This window comes from Diadema antillarum, unplaced genomic scaffold (assembly GCF_040938485.1).
Source record: "Diadema antillarum isolate AM-2024a unplaced genomic scaffold, OU_Dant_1.0 seq00000364_RagTag, whole genome shotgun sequence".
NCBI classification, from domain to species: domain Eukaryota; kingdom Metazoa; phylum Echinodermata; class Echinoidea; order Diadematoida; family Diadematidae; genus Diadema; species Diadema antillarum.
Genome location: NW_027271365.1, coordinates 913,954 through 932,130, shown reverse-complemented (window position 1 = coordinate 932,130; position 18,177 = coordinate 913,954). Strand labels below are relative to the sequence as shown.

The 18,177-nt window shown below is 40.6% G+C and overlaps 1 protein-coding gene across 1 annotated transcript in view; it reads right to left on the bottom strand.

Annotated features, from left to right (window-relative positions):
* Positions 1-5,465: 5,465 nt before the first annotated feature.
* LOC139731182 (scavenger receptor cysteine-rich domain-containing protein DMBT1-like) overlaps positions 5,466-18,177 on the bottom strand; it is a 71,446-nt gene continuing 58,734 nt past the window's right edge. Inside the window, exons 27-35 of the mRNA XM_071642064.1 lie at positions 16,394-16,702; positions 15,298-15,621; positions 14,086-14,385; positions 13,332-13,658; positions 11,595-11,900; positions 10,945-11,130; positions 7,246-7,425; positions 6,952-7,060; positions 5,466-6,382 (exon numbers count right to left, since the gene is read on the bottom strand). Of these exons, the coding sequence (XP_071498165.1) occupies positions 6,154-6,382; positions 6,952-7,060; positions 7,246-7,425; positions 10,945-11,130; positions 11,595-11,900; positions 13,332-13,658; positions 14,086-14,385; positions 15,298-15,621; positions 16,394-16,702 (2,270 nt within the window). The 3' untranslated portion in view covers positions 5,466-6,153. The remainder of the gene's footprint in view (positions 6,383-6,951; positions 7,061-7,245; positions 7,426-10,944; positions 11,131-11,594; positions 11,901-13,331; positions 13,659-14,085; positions 14,386-15,297; positions 15,622-16,393; positions 16,703-18,177) is intronic.

Below are 18,177 nucleotides of genomic sequence, written 5' to 3'. Positions count from 1 at the left end.
AAGAAATAACTTCGACTTAGAGAAAATTCGACTTATGAGGGATTAGAATCAAAATGAAGAGGACTTGAAAAGACCTTTGACTGAAGCAATTATTCGACTTATGCGAGGTCGACTGAAGCAAGGTTGACTGTACATAATTATGCTTTGAAGACCAAGAAATGGAAAATTGTTAGGGTTCTTTTGTTTGGGATTACTTTTCCTGAGGTGCTTGGAGGCTTGTCTTGTAATTGGATCATTATGCAGCTTATTTCCTGTGTCCTCTTCCAGGATTCGAGAAATCCGCCCGTCCACTCTCAAGATTTCTTTTTTTTTTTTTTTTTGCATGCACCGTGCACACTCCTGGCTCATCATAATTCTGTTTGTGATGCTACTCAGTGGAGATGTAGATTTCACCTTTTGTTTTCAGCATCAAAAGAAAACCAAAATGGATTCACCAGTGAAGAACATCCCTAAATTGTTCATCATGCAAACTTTCACACACATGTAGTTCTCATATCTTTTGTCTTGTGTTTCAAGCCACTAGAAAAACAAAACAAAACAAAAAAACATACAAACAAAAATGTAGGATCAGATATGAGAGAAATTGGGAGATAAGTGAATTTGCATTAGAATATTACATCAGGAGAGGTAATGCCAAAATTATGAATTTTGTATTGAAATATGCTGTAAGAGACAAACACTACAGGTGTTGATAGAGAAATAGTTTTTTAAATTACTATTCTTCAATTATAACTTTTTACTATGCATTCTGAATATTATGAAATATGACTGCTCACCACTATAAAGTTTTCTTAATGTATGATGTATTGTGCCATTTTGTTGTACTTAATAATTAAATTATTAGTCGCGAATGAAGAAGCATCAGAAATTCCTTGTGAGTATCTAAGAGTTGTTCAGTGGCATGATACATTTCTTGTTAAATGGTTCTATTTATGTTTTCGAAAATGCCTGAATGCACAGAGCGCATGCATGCTCATTCTATCAATGTTTGATAGGGCATGATTGTTGTGTGTTATGATTACCCTGACTGTTTGTTGCACAATGCCTTATTAAAGAGGGAGAGAGAAAGTTAGATGAAGGGGTGGGGTTGGGGGGGGGGAGAGAAATTAAGAGAAGAATGAAACAGGAGGATGGATTTAATGAAGTATCAAAAGTTTGTTGAGCCCAGGGGAGGAAGTTTATTTTGGTTAAAGCCACTCACTGCTATACACAAGCTTCAATTCTCCCTATCGCATATAGCTCTCCGGATCTGAACGCGTGTGGCGCTCTAATTTTTTTACCTTTAATTCTTGGGATATAAACTTCTGGTTATGAACGCGCGATGTGTAAATGTACGCTTTTATGCACAATGAACACCGAAGTACTCGTATTCACAGTTCGTACTAAATTCTGTCTTATAATCTGTCGAATAATAGAGTTATTTTCTAATCTGTAACTTTTTGATGAATGGGATTCTTCTGCAAAGGGGCCCATGAATGCTGGGCCGATGACGGAAAACAATGAAATTATGGAAAATATTTATAGATGAAGGACGTGACATGGGTAAACCGCAAAACCGGAAGTGTACGTCCCAAGAGCGATCGATCAGGTATCGGTATCGCGAGGAGATATCGCTTGATATCGGCTATATGCGATAGGGAGAATTTAAACAGGTGGTGTAGGAGTGGTAGTTTTGTGTGCTCAAGTTTCATCACAGAAACCTGATAGTGGCATCCATCTACACAAGTATAATAAACTGTTGTCTATTCAGTCTTAACCCTTTGCGTGTGTCCAGTGGCAATTGGCACAGAAGATGTCAATGTATTGTACACTGTCCAAAGTCCCTGGTACAGAAGGAGTTAAATGATATTCAGTGCAAGCCCAAGCAAGTACTGTATAACCTGTTAATTTTGTGTACAGATGTTTTCACGAATAAGGAGGTCACAGACATTTTTGTGAGATGTTGGTTTTGCGAATTGACACCTTAGTGCATGACGACATGTTTGTGAGTTGTTAAAATTCGCGATCCAACTGTGATTCACGAAAATTAAACCCTAGCAAAAATAACAGCAAATATACAGTAGATATTTTCCTTTCTTTTCGTTGGTTGTTGTTTTTTACACCCCTACCCACACATAGTGTGTATGGGGGTATATAGGAATAATTTTTTTTTTTTAATTTATTCGAGAACAGGATGCCCTAAATTGTTGAATGCACGACATAATACTAGTATGTTTATGTAATGGTACAAGTTGGTAGTCTCATGCACAGTGATTTTTGGAATATGATGGCAAAGTGTGTAGATGACAAGGGAAAGTGCAATGGAGCTGTGTCTCGGCAAACCAAATGGTGTCTAATGGTTTCCCATCGTGCGCAGCAATATGCTGTGACTTCGTCTGGTACAATGTCATAATGGTCGACAAAATTTTGTGTTTATTTGGTCTTCCTTTGCGATTTTTGCTTCACAAATGAAATTGCAATATCGAACAATACAAACAACAGAAAAATCCCCCCATTTGAAAAAAAAAAAAAAAATTGCCATTAAGAAAAGCAGCCTAATCAATAGCATAGCTTGTATAAACACAGACCTCTGATTGTAAACATAGGTGACCCCTGTTCAAAACAAAGTCCTAGCGACTGGCAGTTTTCTGTAGTTACGTAATATATCAACATGTTATTTTAGCTGTACATTAATAAAGTATATAAGGATATATAGTTGATAATTTTGAGACCTGAATTCTAACTTTGTTGTAATGACATGTCATTATTACTGTGTTTGTTGTAATGGCAATGCATTGTAGCAAAATCTTAACATGGATATGTAAAGTCGTAAAGAAAAGAAGACCATGACGTGTTGCAAGCTCCAGTATTTGGTGCCATAAGGTAATCATTAGTCTCTACCGAAGACAGCTCAAACTCCATACAGCAAGCAAAATAATTTCTTTTTTCTTCCTAAATGGAAAGTAAGTTTATTGAAAACTCCGTAGATAAGTATTTGGTATTCATATTTTGTGTATTTTCTGTTATCATACATCGAGCAATACACCAAAGGCCTTGATTTTTTAAATTTTCTTTTTTTTCAAAGGATTTGTATTTCCTGTATAATTTTATATCTGGTGTAATACTGATTTGAGGGAAGGCTGTAAATGAAGTTTTGTCTATATTGTAAATCGAGTGCATCAATGGTTTAGGACAGGAAGATAAGACCACCAATTTCTCTAATTTTCTGCGCTTGCCTGAAATGTGAAAAACCTAAACCTGAATTAAATGTGCAAGTGTGTGTGTGCGCTTTGGGGGCTTATGAAACCCAGGCTAGCCATGATATCAAACCTACGGGGAATCGATGCATTTCAGAGGCAAAGGGTCAAATTTGTGAGGAGATGGTAGAAATGCATCCTTCTGGGCCTAATGCCATTGCCTCGCCCTTGGCAGCACAATCTATGAGTATTATATATATTATTATTAATATTATAATGATGCGGAAGAACTTTGTCTAATCGTGCATGGGTGTATATTACCAATGTAAGCCAGAAGAACTTCTTTTGATACAACAGTCGAACATAAAGGCCGACTGTCTATGAGATGTTTTAACATTCATGAAATATCTTTGTATTGCCATTTCGTAAATGTCTTTGCAATTATTTATATTTACATTGGTAAAACTAAGTATTTATCTTAATAAAGTTTTTGAAATGGTTCATTTAGGACTGATAATGTTGTATAATTTTTATTCAGCAATGAGCCTAGGGTTAGACCAACCCTCCCAAGGATGAGTTACTGTAAAAGTGGATATTTTTGCATGACTAATTTATCACACTCGGCCGGGTAAGAAGAGTTTTTAATTCCGCGTAATCAAGACATCAACTAGTGAAACATATGGCAAGCAAAAATATTCATGTGCTTTTATTTTTGCGCTAGTTTCTGGTTGCGCGAAATGCGCAAAAATTTCCATTTTTACAGTATTTTTATTATTATTTTTTTTGAAAGAAAAGGGGTTTTGCTGTATTTATGACATTTGATGGCCGGTCTACTTAGGGCGGGTCTTGTCTCAAAACAGACAAACAAACAAGTAACAAACTCTTTATCCCCTTTACACACATAACCAGACATACACATATACACACATACATACAGACACACATACATAAACACAAACAGACTACACTCCCATGTAAGCCATTCTCTGATGCACTGGACTGTAATCAAATACTTCATTCTCATTAGCAAAGTTAAAATGTCACAGAATTGTAATTCAATTCCATCTCAGATGACACGATGTTTATAAAAAAAGACGAAGAAGATACAAATCAGTCTAAAACTAAATGAATCTACCCCCAAAATCACTGTCAAGGCAAGAACAGATCAGACCAATTATAAAACGAACTAGAATATACAAGATTAGTACAACTGTATAAAAGTACAAAACAGTGTGACACATTCTTTGGAGTTGATTGGAAATACATAGTACACTGTACCTTCCTTCAGAACAATTTTTCCATTTTGATTGCTTAGCAGTATACAAGGGCCCAATAAGAAACTCATATGAGTAGATGAGGTAAGCTGCCACAGATAAATGTGAATGCAACATGCAAAATATTGGTGAAATAGTATCTAAACGGGTATGTTTGTTTGTTATTTTTGGTTTTCTTTTGCTGGAATGGAAGAATCTTCCTACAAACTTGTGTATGAATGTGCACACCTCGGCATATAAAAGCACAAATCCTAAAATCTGCCTAAATCTGTAGTTCTCTGGAAAAAAAAAAAAAAAAACAGCAATAAAATAGTCTTTATTTTATGATACATACATGTAGTACGACGTGCAATGCTGGAAAAAAAATATAAAGAGGAGTGGAGGGAAAAAGGCAAAGAAAGAAGAAACATCTTAATAGGGGAGGTATAGTTTTGGTTGAAAAGGGGGCTTCAGCTTTCCAACATTTTGTGACATAATTAGAAACAACTTAAGGTATAATATACAGCATACGATTCTAGGAGGATTGAGAAATCTATTCGATGAAAAATTGGTTTTGAAATGGCTGAGATATCCAAAAACCAAAGAGGTCCTTATAACAGGTGGCAACCACCTTTTATTGGGACCACTTTGTTTTGCTTTGCTTTTTGATATTTCAGTCATTGGAAAATCGAATCTCATCAAATAAACTTTTTATTCCTCCTAGAATCATATCTTCTTTAATATTTCATATAAGAGGTTCCTAATTGTTGCGCAAAAGGTTAAAACCTGAATCCCCATCTCATACAAACCTATGGTATCCCTTTAAAGACTGAATTGAACAAAGGAGACACATCATTTAAAAAAAAAATCATGTACCTGTAGCATGTCAATTCTAATTTCTACACTCGTACACATGGTATACAGATTAGTCCTACGCTTCATTAACGAGACCACATATACATATAATTTGTTCATGAAAGTGCACATGCTGTATTGTTGCTTCTATAAAGATGAAGTACTACACGGTTTGTACATGTTAATTTTCTCAAGCTTTCATAAAAAAGAAAAAAATCAACATGAATTATTCACAAACTAATATCCTGTGAACTTCAGTCCAGCCATTTTTCTCATGAATGCCTGAAGAGAAGATTCCATATGAGAAAATAATGCCTCCGGCAACACTTTGTGGCGGAGGCATAAAAATGGGTAATGTACAGTGATGATTAAATTTCCGCTGCCACTGCCTAACTCAGCAAAAGCAATCCTAACAGACTGACATGGTGAAAAGTCGATATAAAGTATATGTAAGTTTCAATATACAGTTACCTGGTCAATAGAAGAGTCTACATACCAAACTATCAAAACATTCACATGACTGAGACAAAGTATATCTTTGAGATACTACCCTTTGCATTCACTTCAAATATTGAAATCTTGAATGCACTGAACAACATTCAATGAAAATACAGCTTTTTTACTACTTGAAGCATGCCAGCGAAATGGAACATTGGCATTAAGACACATAAAAGCGTGATAAAATATGACTCTCCACTCTTAATAAGTCTGCCAGTGCAGAAGAGTCTATCAATATACTTTGTATGTCACATGCGACAAAATGTGAGATCACAGAGAGTAATTTCTATTGTCGAAAGAGGCAGAGATTATTTTTTGTTTTTGTTTTAAATGTTTTCCCAGAGAATATCCCAGTGCATGATATCTGTAGACTACGTGATCAGCGGCTTGTCGTCGCTGAAGGACTGCCTACCATCGGACATGGTCGGGGAGTATGGCGGCAGTCCGGTTGTTTCCGGCCCCTCTATGGGGGGTTCGTCTCCGGGGGCGCCAGACGGGTCGTAGCTGGGGTTGGCGTAGTTGACGTTGGAGTACTTGCTATGGACGTTTTCCATGCCGATGACTGCTGGCTGCATGCTCAGCATACGCTCACGCCGATATCTAAGGGGGGGGGGATACATTATACATTCACTGCTCTTGAAGGCTGGAAATATTTTAGTTTTCTGATTATTGGCTTTGAATAGTGAAGTGGGTATTATGCAACTTTGGTGGATTATCACAAATGTTACCCCATTGCCACAAACGCCTGATACAGTTGCTGACCGTTGATTTTCTGCATTAAGGACTTTTACATTCTACTGACATCGAGCTTGCTAATGATATGCAACATGTCTCAGGTCATTTCTACACATCAAAACCTTCCCCACAAGTGGAGAAAACAGGTCCCACATGTACAAAGCAGTGAGGAATTCAGCTTTGAATTTCAAAAGTGCAGTCAGAAGCATGGGGGATTAGTAGATAGAGTAGATAAAGCCAAATATGATGAGTAAATTACAAATGTCATGGACTCACATAATTTGCGAAAACTATGAAAAGCACAGCGTTTTTAGTATTTATCCAACTGGGGATTTGTAATAAAAAAAAAAACAGGGCAAGAAAGTGAGTCCTTGACAAGAGACACAGGTTGGTAATAATCGCTGCGTGGGAATGGGCTCGACATCGCTACTCACTTGCGAATTAGAACGACGGCCACGATGATGATGATGATGATGATGATGGCAAACAGGAGGATGATCAGGACTGGGATGTTGATGCCCCTCCTGGCACGTCTGGTACCAGCTGTCAAATAAAGAAAAATTGACAATAGATGATAATAATGATGACGATGATAATAATAATAATAATAATAATAATAATAATAATAATAATAATAATAATAATAATAATAATAATGATGATGACAATAATAATAAGGCCCTTCTGCCCGGCAGATGATGACTGAGTGGGCGCACGCTTCCACTTACTTGTATTGTCTTCGCATGAGATATCCTGGACGAGCCAGTCGCCATTTGTCCCACACGTCCATGTCACTGTTTTGATCTTATTCACACAGTGCACTGCCAGAGTCTCGCCAGGATTGAAAACTCCTTGGATGGTGTTGAAGGCCGCCCCCTCTGGCGGATTTGGCAGGCGACAGGTGGTAGCTATAGCAACCAGAGAGAAGAGAGTGGGCGAAACAAGAGAATTTAAATCCTAACAAAGAGGTGTATCACATATACTCTGCTACATGGTAGGGTCAGCTCTGCTCTTGGAATGCTTGGATTATTTTTTCGGAGCCATCACAAAATATTTCTTTAGCATTTCCGTATAAACCTTTATACTTCTACTACATTTATTGTAGGTCACTCTCCCCCTTGCTTTCTGCATGGTTCTGGCAAGCTGCCACCCTGAATAGATTTATGACAATAGAGGAAGCAGAAAGCATTAGATCTAAGAGATGAACATTTGTCTTCATATTATATTATAAAATGGGTTCAAGAATGTAGCCAATAGGAAGCGCTGAAATGAGTCACATATGCTTCCTTTATTCTAGTCCCATTGCACTGCGTGTTAAATCCTATTGCCGATCGTCTGTGCGCGCGGCGGCTCCTTTGAATTGCATGCATACGCGCTGTCAATCCTGTACACAACTTCTAGTTCGGGCTGCCGGCCGGCCGGCCTTTCTTCCCTTGTGCATAACATGTGTGGCGTACGTATACTCTTATACGTACACTTTGTACAGTACAGTAGACCAAGCGTTGTGGGACCGGACGCGTACATGGAGTCACTTTGAAGGGCAAATCCAACGATTTAGCAGGTTAATTCTCACGCCGTTTTCAGAGTATGTTGTCTAGTAGGCCTATATGAGGAGTCTATATCAAGTCTTTAAGGTAAAGGGTGCATATTCTATGTAAAATAAGTAAGTTTTCATGCGGGAACTTAAGTGTCCGGAAACCCAACCCCCCATCATACTTATACAGTATGTGCGGGATTTCCGAGTGCGATGTGCGTAAATGTTTGGGACGAACATCTTCGGACGTCTTGACCCACAAAGGTATGTGAAAAACGCTGAAAAATGCTGTTAGTTTTCGAATTTTCGACCCATTTTATAAAACAAATGATGCACAGGATTATTTCGTGGCGTTAGTGGAGGCGTAGCTCACTCTCGGGTATTTACAATGTAGTGCAACATGCACTCGGCTTCGCCTCGTGCATGTTTCACAATTGTGAATACCCTCGAGTGCACTATATGCCTACACTATCGCACTCTATCCTGTGCATCATTTGTATAATATCACTGTCCTCCTCTGTGCCCCACAAAATCCACCTTCTTCACCACGAAAACACTTGACAGTACGGTTTTGCCTTGGGGGCACGTTCCTTCTTTTATCCTTGGTGTGATTTTCTAGCGACAGTGCCAGGTAGATCAACTATCGTTCAAGAGTCATCCACTTTGATATGAAGGGGAGCAGTCATGGCGACACAGGAGTGGAGCTGAAAAAGCACAGTTTTATGGATAAATCTCTCTGTCCATAGAGGACTGGAGCTGATGTTGAAGCCATCGACAACAACAATAATAACATAACAACAATAACAAAGAATAATAGTATGCATGCCTTTGAGAGAATTTGCAATGGGTTCTCACTTCTGTGTGACAATCGATAATCTTCCAGTTTTCTTAAAGATTTATGACTCCAGAAAGTAGAAAAAAGTAGCAAAAGTAGGATTGCTTGGAAGCCTGAGAGATAGAAAACTGAGATAGAGATACCGTTGGATTGGTTGATGGGAGTGAGAACTAGAAAAGCACTCTGAGAGCGCAGACCTCCACCAAGCAGCTCATTTCAACCACTGATCTTGTTCTTCCACAGAGACCAGGGATTTGCACTCATACATGCACGCTGAAAATCGCCCAATTTCCCAATATAGAAGCCTTTTGTTTACATCATCAGCTTCCAGCTATGCCCCGCCTCGCCCAAGCAGAGAATTCGCTTCAGAGCACATATGAAAACCTCAAATACATGCAAATTGATCTTCCGAGTTCATTAAACCCTATCTGCCAAAAGATTAAAAAATCCTTCAAAAATTAATAAAAAATTCCCAGATCACTACTGAAATTTTAATCATCTGTTCCTTGTGTCACTATCAACTTTTCCTGCATGTTTCATTCAAATCCGTCCACAAATTTTTGATATACGAAGAGAGAGATGGAAAGAGATATAGGAAGAGAGAGATATAGGAAGAGAGAGATAGAAAGAGATATAGGAAGAGAGAGCTGGAAAGAGATATAGGAAGAGAGAGATGGAAAGAGATATGGGAAAAGAGAGATAGAAAGAGATATAGGAAAAGAGAGATAGAAAAAGAAATAGGAAGAGAGAGATGGGAAGAGATATAGGAAGAGAGAGATGGAAAGAGATATAGGAAGAGAGAGATGGAAAGAGACATAGGAAGAGAGAGATAGAAAGAGATATGGGAAAAGAGAGATAGAAAGAGATATAGGAAGAGAGAGATGGAAAAAGATATAGGAATGGAGAGATGGAAAGAGATAGGAAGAGAGAGCTGGAAAGGGATAGAGGAAGAGAGAGATGGGAAGAGATATAGGAAGAGAGAGATGGAAAGAGATATAGGAAGAGAGAAATGGAAAGAGATATAGAAAGAGAGAGATGGAAAGAAATATAGGGAGAGAGAGATGGAAAGAGATATAGGAAGAGAGAGATAGAAAGAGATAAGGGAAAAGAGAGATAGAAAGAGATATAGGAAGAGAAAGATGGAAAAGATATAGGAAGAGAGAGATGGGAGAGATAGGACGAGAGAGCTGGAAAGGGATAGAGGAAGAGAGAGATGGAAAGAGATATAGGTAGAGAGAGATGGAAAGAGATATAGGAAGAGAGAGATGGAAAGAGATATAGGAAGAGAGAGAGATGGAAAGAGATATAGGAAGAGAGAGAGATGGAAAGAGATATAGGAAGAGAGAGCTGGAAAGAGATAGGAAGAGAGAGCTGGAAAGGGATATAGCAAGAGAGAGATGGAAAGAGATATAGGAAGAGAGAGATGGAAAGAGATAGGAAGAGAGAGCTGGAAAGGGATAGAGGAAGAGAGAGATGGAAAGAGATATAGGAAGAGAGAGATGGAAAGAGATGTAGGAAGAGAGAGATGGAAAGAGATATAGGAAGACAGAGATGGAAAGAGACATAGGAAGAGAGAGATAGAAAGAGATATGGGAAAAGAGACATAGAAAGAGATAAAGGAAGAGAGAGATGGAAAAAGATATAGGAAGAGAGATAGAAAGAGATATGGGAAGAGAGAGATAGAAAGAGATATGGGAAAAGAGAGAGAGAGATATATATAGGAAGAGAGAGATGGAAAAAGATAGGAAGAGAGAGATGGAAAGAGATAGGAAGAGAGAGCTGGAAAGGGATAGAGAAAGAGAAAGATGGAAAGAGATATAGGAAGAGAGAGATGGAAAGAGATATAGGAAGAGAGAGATAGAAAGAGATATAGGAAGAGAGAGATGGAAAGAGATATAGGAAGAGAGAGATGGAAAGAGATATAGGAAGAGAGAGATGGAAAGAGATATAGGAAGAGAGAGATGGAAAGAGTTGTAGGAAGAGAGAGAGGAAAGATATAAGGAGAGACAGCGATGGAAGAGATATAGTTCTAGGGAGAGAGAGAGGAAGGATGCTCACATTCAGGTTGAGGAGGGCCACAGCTGAGTGGTGCTCCCTTCCACTGTCCGCCCCTCTCACAGTACAGTGTGGTGTTCCCTGTCCCGTGCACGCAGGAGAGCTGCAACGATTCACCTGCCCAGTACTTGACCTTGTAGACGCTGACGTATGAAAACGGTGGCAGGTTGGGCAGCTCGCATGGCATATCTGGGGACATGGAGATAGTATCAAGAAGAAATGTATTAATGTTGCTTTCAATTTACTCATTGCAGCATGGCAGCAATATCATCACTCTCAAAGCACTGTTCCACACACCCATATTATTCATGTTACCAGTTATCATATCACATCACATTATCTTCTCTAAGGTGGTGTAATACAGCACATTGTCGGCTGCTTGATCAAATCTGGTACTATACGTACAATCACTTATTCAGCAAGTGATTGCCAAATTCTTATCAAAAAGCACTTCCAGCATAAACTAAATTCTGCCATTAAGATCTGAAACACGTTCCAAAATGTTACAGCTCGGCTGAAGTAATGTTTATTGTGGCAATCTAAATTCCTGTATGTATGCCACTCTTCTAACCATTGCAAAGCGAATTAAACCTCCACAGTCACTATGAACAATTGTAAAACCATTTCTCCAGCGCGGAGTGCTTCATACGCACCAATGGCATAACAGCTAGCCCCCGCATCTTCCGCATGCGTACAGTCGTGTATCGAAGGGCTCCGCGGGCAGTCGAAGATCGAGGACTCGTTGCCCACACACTGCACCTCGTCGAACAGGATGGAGCTGTAGGTCTGGCGATAGCCTCCCGTGGTGACCACGGCCTTGGCTGGCCCCAGGCCAAGCTCCCGGCAAACCACCTCCACGTCCTTGATGTCCCAGTCATCGTCGCACACGGTGCCCCAGCTGCCGGACATGTACACCTCGACCCGTCCCTCGAAGATGGACGGTCCGCCAACAAGACGCACTGGATGGGCCAGTAGACAGACATGTTCAAGAAGGTGATATCAAGGGAAGGCTTAAAGTTGAATGGATGAAAAATATCCATAGCAGGGCCGGGAGATAGCAAAAACAGCACATCTACATGAAATCTCCTTTTCAGGAAATCAAGTTTGAATTTGTGCAAAGGTGCAGCTCTTTTTTTGTGTCTGTTTAACACAGAATATCATCAATATGTGGACTGCAAATTAATTTCACCAGAGTCCTTATTTTGTCTTGTTTTTTGCATAAATGAAAAAAATGTTGTTTCACCACATGAATTCAGCTAGGCTATTTGCTACAGAAAAATAATGTAAGTCTTGATTAGTGACTGTCAGACCATATGTTGATGATACTTTACAACTTATTGATTTGAAACATACTTACCAAAATTTAGCTGAGTTTACCTCATGCCAAAGCAAGTACCAGGTATTCTTTGGCCTCTGCAGGCCATTTTGTGGCTTAAAAAAATTGTTTTAGACAATGACCATGCATAAATGCGATTAGTTCGTGTACACTGCACCATGCCAGACGCCATTCTGCGCATGATTCTGCAAAGTTGCACAGCCGCTGCACAGCCAATTACTACATAAACATGCCTTTAGCAAAACAGCGTATTGCCCTTTACGTTGTTTTGCCAAATTCATGATGGACAAGCATTGAGAGGGGGCCAGTGATTGCAGTTTTCATTTTTTGCCAACAAAATTCAAACATTTTCCATTGGGGGTCATATCTCAGTGAGTACGTTCTGATTTCTGGTTCTGGTAATGGGATGGATTACACAAAAACAAATGAAAGACATGACCATGTCCATTTTCCTAAAACCTGACATACGCTGTTTTGCCATCTGAAGGCCAAGCTATACTCTGACACTGCTGAAGCTGTCGTCAGAAACAAACAGTAGGACTGACAGGAAGATAAGGAAAGGATGGCGGGATGAATCAATCTACGTATTTCACTGTGTTACGAGCTCAAGGACAAGATGGCGGCACTCGGGATCATACTCGTCATTTTCTGTGATACCCATTGACAATAAAGCCACTTCATCACCAAATGATTGGAAGGGGAAACCACATAAACAGCCTTATTCCTCACGCGCCATGCTAGCACTTTGTAGACGCTTCTCACCACATGGGTTTCCTTAACGGAATCACGAATGCATTAGTTTCCATATATGCATATTTGTGACAACTGACTGGTATAGTTCATCTAACGTTGCAAGAATGAGGGAAACATAAATATACGAGATTTAGCAATGTGACATTTTTTGACAGAGCAGTAAACAGACTAAGCAACATGTTCGACAGAAGATACATTGCTTGGATTGCCAAACAGTGTGTATGTATACGATCCTGAGACACACTGATGTGATACGTGTACATCAATCCATCTCTTGGGGTACAAGCACTGCGGGACTCACATGGTGGCATGCAGATCACACCGGCGTCGTTCTTGTGGGAGCAGTTGTGAACCTCCACCCCCATGCTACTGCAGCGGGCGATGTTGGACTCGAGCCCCGTGCAGCCGACGTTGTCCAGGTATATGGGACCATCGCCGGAACCGAAGCGGGACGATCCAAGGACGGCAGCGCTCGCCGAGACGAAGTTCATCTGTCGGCAGATCACTTTGGCATCCTGCTTGTCCCACTGGTTGGAGCAGACCGTGCCCCAAGTGTCGCCGACTCTGATCTCTACCCTCCCCTCGTAGCGAGATGCACCCCCGGCCAAACGGATTTCTATGCCCTCCTCTGTATTTGTATTTGATTTAATTTTTAATCAGATACAAATGCAAAAAAAAAATGAAGAAATACAAGTGCAAAGTTTGAATGATCAATACATTAACTTGAAAATAAAATATATTAGCTGTAATCTGTTATTACCCATTACAAAACAAAACAAAACCCAAGAGAAGTGAATGGTGATATCAATTAATAGGATTTTTAGGTCTGCAATATACACATAAGCCGTATGATATAATACTAAAAATGTTGTAAACAGTGAAAATTTTGGTTTGTATTGAACCCAGCAAGCTACACAAACCTGAGAAGAAAGCACTAAATAGAAGCAGGACCCAACAAAGTAGCCATGAAGCCTAAATCTGAAGGCGGATGGAATGCACAGTGAATATACGTAAACTGCATTACAAAAAGCTCAGAGGGTCACCAATGACCTCACCTGGCAAGGAGCAGACAACGCCACCATAGCCATCTGTACAGTTGCCAGCAGTGGTCATCACGCATGAACCGATGGAACTCTCGTAGCCACTGCACGATGGCCAGCGGTTGTACCAGCCACTCTCCGAGGTGCCAAATATGTAGCCCGTCGGTGCCTGGACGGCGGTGCCGAAGCCCATGGACTGGCACACCACCCGTGCATCAGACATGCTCCACGCATTCCCGCAGAAGCCCTTCCAGGCGCCATCAATCTGGATCTCCACGCGGCCTCCGTACTTGTTGTTTCCACCCTGCAGCCTCACTGGAAGTATATATATAAAACCACATTGATTAGTGGTCTCACCACGGCAGGCTACATACTTCAGCACTTTCATCAAGATATTTCTGTACATGACAGACTGAAAACCCAATCTTTACCAGGATGATTTACCGTAATTGTAACTCACAGTAAATGCAGTGACCACAGCAACATCTGGGGACCGTTTCATGAAACTTTTTGTCAGTGATTTACACTGACAACTGTTAAAAGCTACTGAAATCCTTGCGTCTGATTGGCTGATTGCAAATTTGTCGGTGAAAACCTCCGACCAACTCGTTGATGAAACGCCCCCCTGGAGTGCATGTACAAATATCTGCTAATATATCAGCTTGAAATTCAGTACCAGTTTATAGACACAAATGGGTGAGAATACAAAAATAGAAATTTCCACCCATCTCCCAAATATCAATATTAGTAGGTGTTCCCAACAATAGGAATCCAAGGCTGCATGAAGCTACTTCTTTCCTGAAAACCTAGGAATATTATTATTATCAAAATAGGAATAGCTGGCAGATATGTTGAAGCTGATCGCTTCTTGTCCTATCCCTTTATCACAAACACAGTGACTACAATTACTGTGCATAATACAACAACACCAACAGCAAAATCACAAAACAGGGCCCAGAAGTAAAGCCATGATGAAAAGAAAAACAAAATCTGGCAAGCTTATGATGTCACAACTCATTTATTGAATCTTAAAAATTTACCAATTAGGGAACACTTATGTCTAGAGACCCTGCTAAAGACTACATTCCTGGGGATACTTGGACAGGTGCCTATGGGAAAGTTCAAAAAGAATTCAGTACAAGTGCATTACTCTTGACTTGCTGTTCCTATACAACACATTCTGAGATGGGAAAGTGTTGGAAAACTGGTTATTGAACGGAGCCAAACCTTTTGGAAGGCAAGTGACGCCGGCATCTTCCCTGTGAGAGCAACTACTCGGACCCTGTGACCGCGGGCAGTCCCTGATGTCCGTCTCGTTACCAGAACACTGGACGTCATCCAGCAAGATGGGGCCAAAGCCTCGCCCGAAGTGGGCATAGCGGTGTGCCTCCAGGGCGCCTTTGTACCCGAGCTGGCGGCAGACCACCCCGGCATTGGTCAAGGACCAGTAGTCGTCGCAAACTGTGCCCCAGGTCCGGTTTAAGTACACCTCCACACGGCCTTGGAAAGTAGACCTTCCACTCACTAAACGTACTGGCACTTCCGGATCAGCTACCAACATGGGAGACAAAACAGTAAATCTCTGTTTTGGTGAAAATTCTAGGAAAGTTCCTGGAAAGTTGATATTCTTGGTAGAAATGCATTTCACTCATGCTCATGTCATGAACCTAATCTAATAAAATGAGTGATGATGATGATGATGATGATGATGACACTAACAATATAATAATCATCAACATCATCATTGTTACTATCATTATCATCCCTATCATCACAACTTTATCATGTAGTCAAGTTTACCCAGGGTTGCCTCTTCTCCGATTACAGTTCCTATGGCGGGCCCTTCCTTTACCAGTATTAGCAGGTGCTGATGACAAACTGGGCCCAGTGCTATCGGTATGACCTTTCATATAACACTGTTAAGGACAGTTACAGACTATGAGTAATCACAGTCCCCTGCAAAGGATAACCATCTGAGTTGGGTAGTAGTATAAGAAGAGTTGACAATGGATATGAGGTGTTTCCACACCCTGAACTTCTCATTCAAAGTCATGTCACGTCACGTCACATCAAGTCATGTCACGTCAAGTCAAGTCACATCATGTCAAGTCAAGCTGAGTCAGGTCAAGTCAGGTAAAGTCAAATCAAGTCAAATCAAGTCATGTCAAGTCATATCGGTCGGGTCAAGTCACGTCACGTCACATCAAGTCAAGTCAAGTCACGTCACATCACGTCATATGTCATGTCAAGTCATTCGAGTCAAAACAAATCAAATCAAATCAAATCAAATCAAATCAAATCAAATCAAATCAAGTCAAGTCACCTGTCTCCCTGCAGGCTACACCTGCATCGCGAGAGTGGTTACAGTGGCCCTCTGATGCTAGGATTGCACCGCAGTTGAAGAAGTAGGGGTCACTGGGCTGGCAGTTCACGCCCGTCAGGAGCACAGGGCCAAATCCTGCCCCAAAGCGGGCCCCGCCATACGCCGCTGTGGCCTGGCCATAACCCAGGTGGCTGCATACGGTCTGGGCATCGACGAGGTCCCATCCCTCGTCACACACAGTGCCCCACATGCCGTTGATCAGAAGCTCCACTCTGCCCTCCTCCGGTCGGCTCCCACCTGCCAGACGCACTGCACAGGAATTAAAGAAGAAAGTCAATGCTGGAAGGTCATGCGTAAATGCTGTTGTCAAACCTCTTTACCACACCAATACTACCAATTTCAAACAGACCTATCCTTGCCTTGAAATCATGTACATATTAACAGGATGGTGAATGATGAACCTTCAATCACGTTATCTTCAGAACAACTTAAATTTACATTAAACAACAGATTGAATAGTTCCTGAGAGTCAGGCTGAAACATGGATACTCCCGACACAGACTGCTACACTTACCACAAGAGTAGATCTTTTTTTAAGTATCATCACACTGTGCTTGAGTTTTATCGAACATGATTCAGGATAACATTACTGATTTGGAAAATAATAAATTGTCAGCAATTCAACCCTTGACCTCAGTAGAGTTATCTTCATAGTACTATAGGTGCAACTGAATTTCCCCTAATAGCAATATGGATCTGCCAAGGGTTAAACTGCACAGCAGGTAATTGCACACTGACCAATGCCGAGTGCAATGCTGCATAGATGTCTAAAGAATTCTGACTTACTCTTTGTATGCCACAGTATACACTCCTTTACTATTCTGAGACTGCAATGCATGGGCGCTTTGGAAAAAACATTTTGTTTTACAAAGTTATGTAACTTTCTGTGGAAGTATTTATGACCCGCCACGTCAAAAGGATCCTAAAGTCGCTGACAGCTGAGCTGAGAAAATAGAGTTTGAAGTCAGATCATCAAAATCGGTCAAAACCATCAAATTTCTGTTTTGGGCATAATTTTGAAGTCTACAGTTCCATCTATCATCTTCCGAAATTTCGAAGCTAAATGATCAAAGGAAAATCAAGAAACTAGCTTTTTTTCTGGGCCATGATTTTCTGACTTTCAATGGGACAGAAATGTGTCCGAAGATTTGGATTTAGCACCGCGGATAGACTCCGCCCCTAGCAACGAGGGAGTGATCTCATTGGTCAGTATGTGGCATCCTGGGAACTGATTGGTGGTGCGTAGACCACTGGCGCTAAGCTTGAATGAATATCGCAGAGGTTGCTAAGAGCGTACCTTCCATTGTTAGGAGGTGATCATCTGTGTTACCTCCCCTTGAGCACAATTGTGTCAGAAAAAAAAACTTTGAAAGCGGTTTTCTCGAAATGCTTATTTCCTGGACCACGCTACATGCTCTCTTAAAATCATCAACATCTCCAAAACCGAGTACTTTTATGAGTCATGTTACACGTGTATATGAAATTAAAGTGGAAGAGTGAAGGAGTATAATGCCATGTCACTTTAAGAAACTCGACCTCCCCCAACTTTCGGATCCTTTTGTTGTAGCAGGTCAAATTTATGCTAGAAATGCAGTACCACAAAGTTGTAGAAAAAATTGCAAGCTCTGCTGTGATGTTTTACATTCCTATGACAAAGTTATGGCTATTTTTCTTGCAAACAACCAGCACTGAAAACATAACCCCAAAATGGACTGCAAAACTGT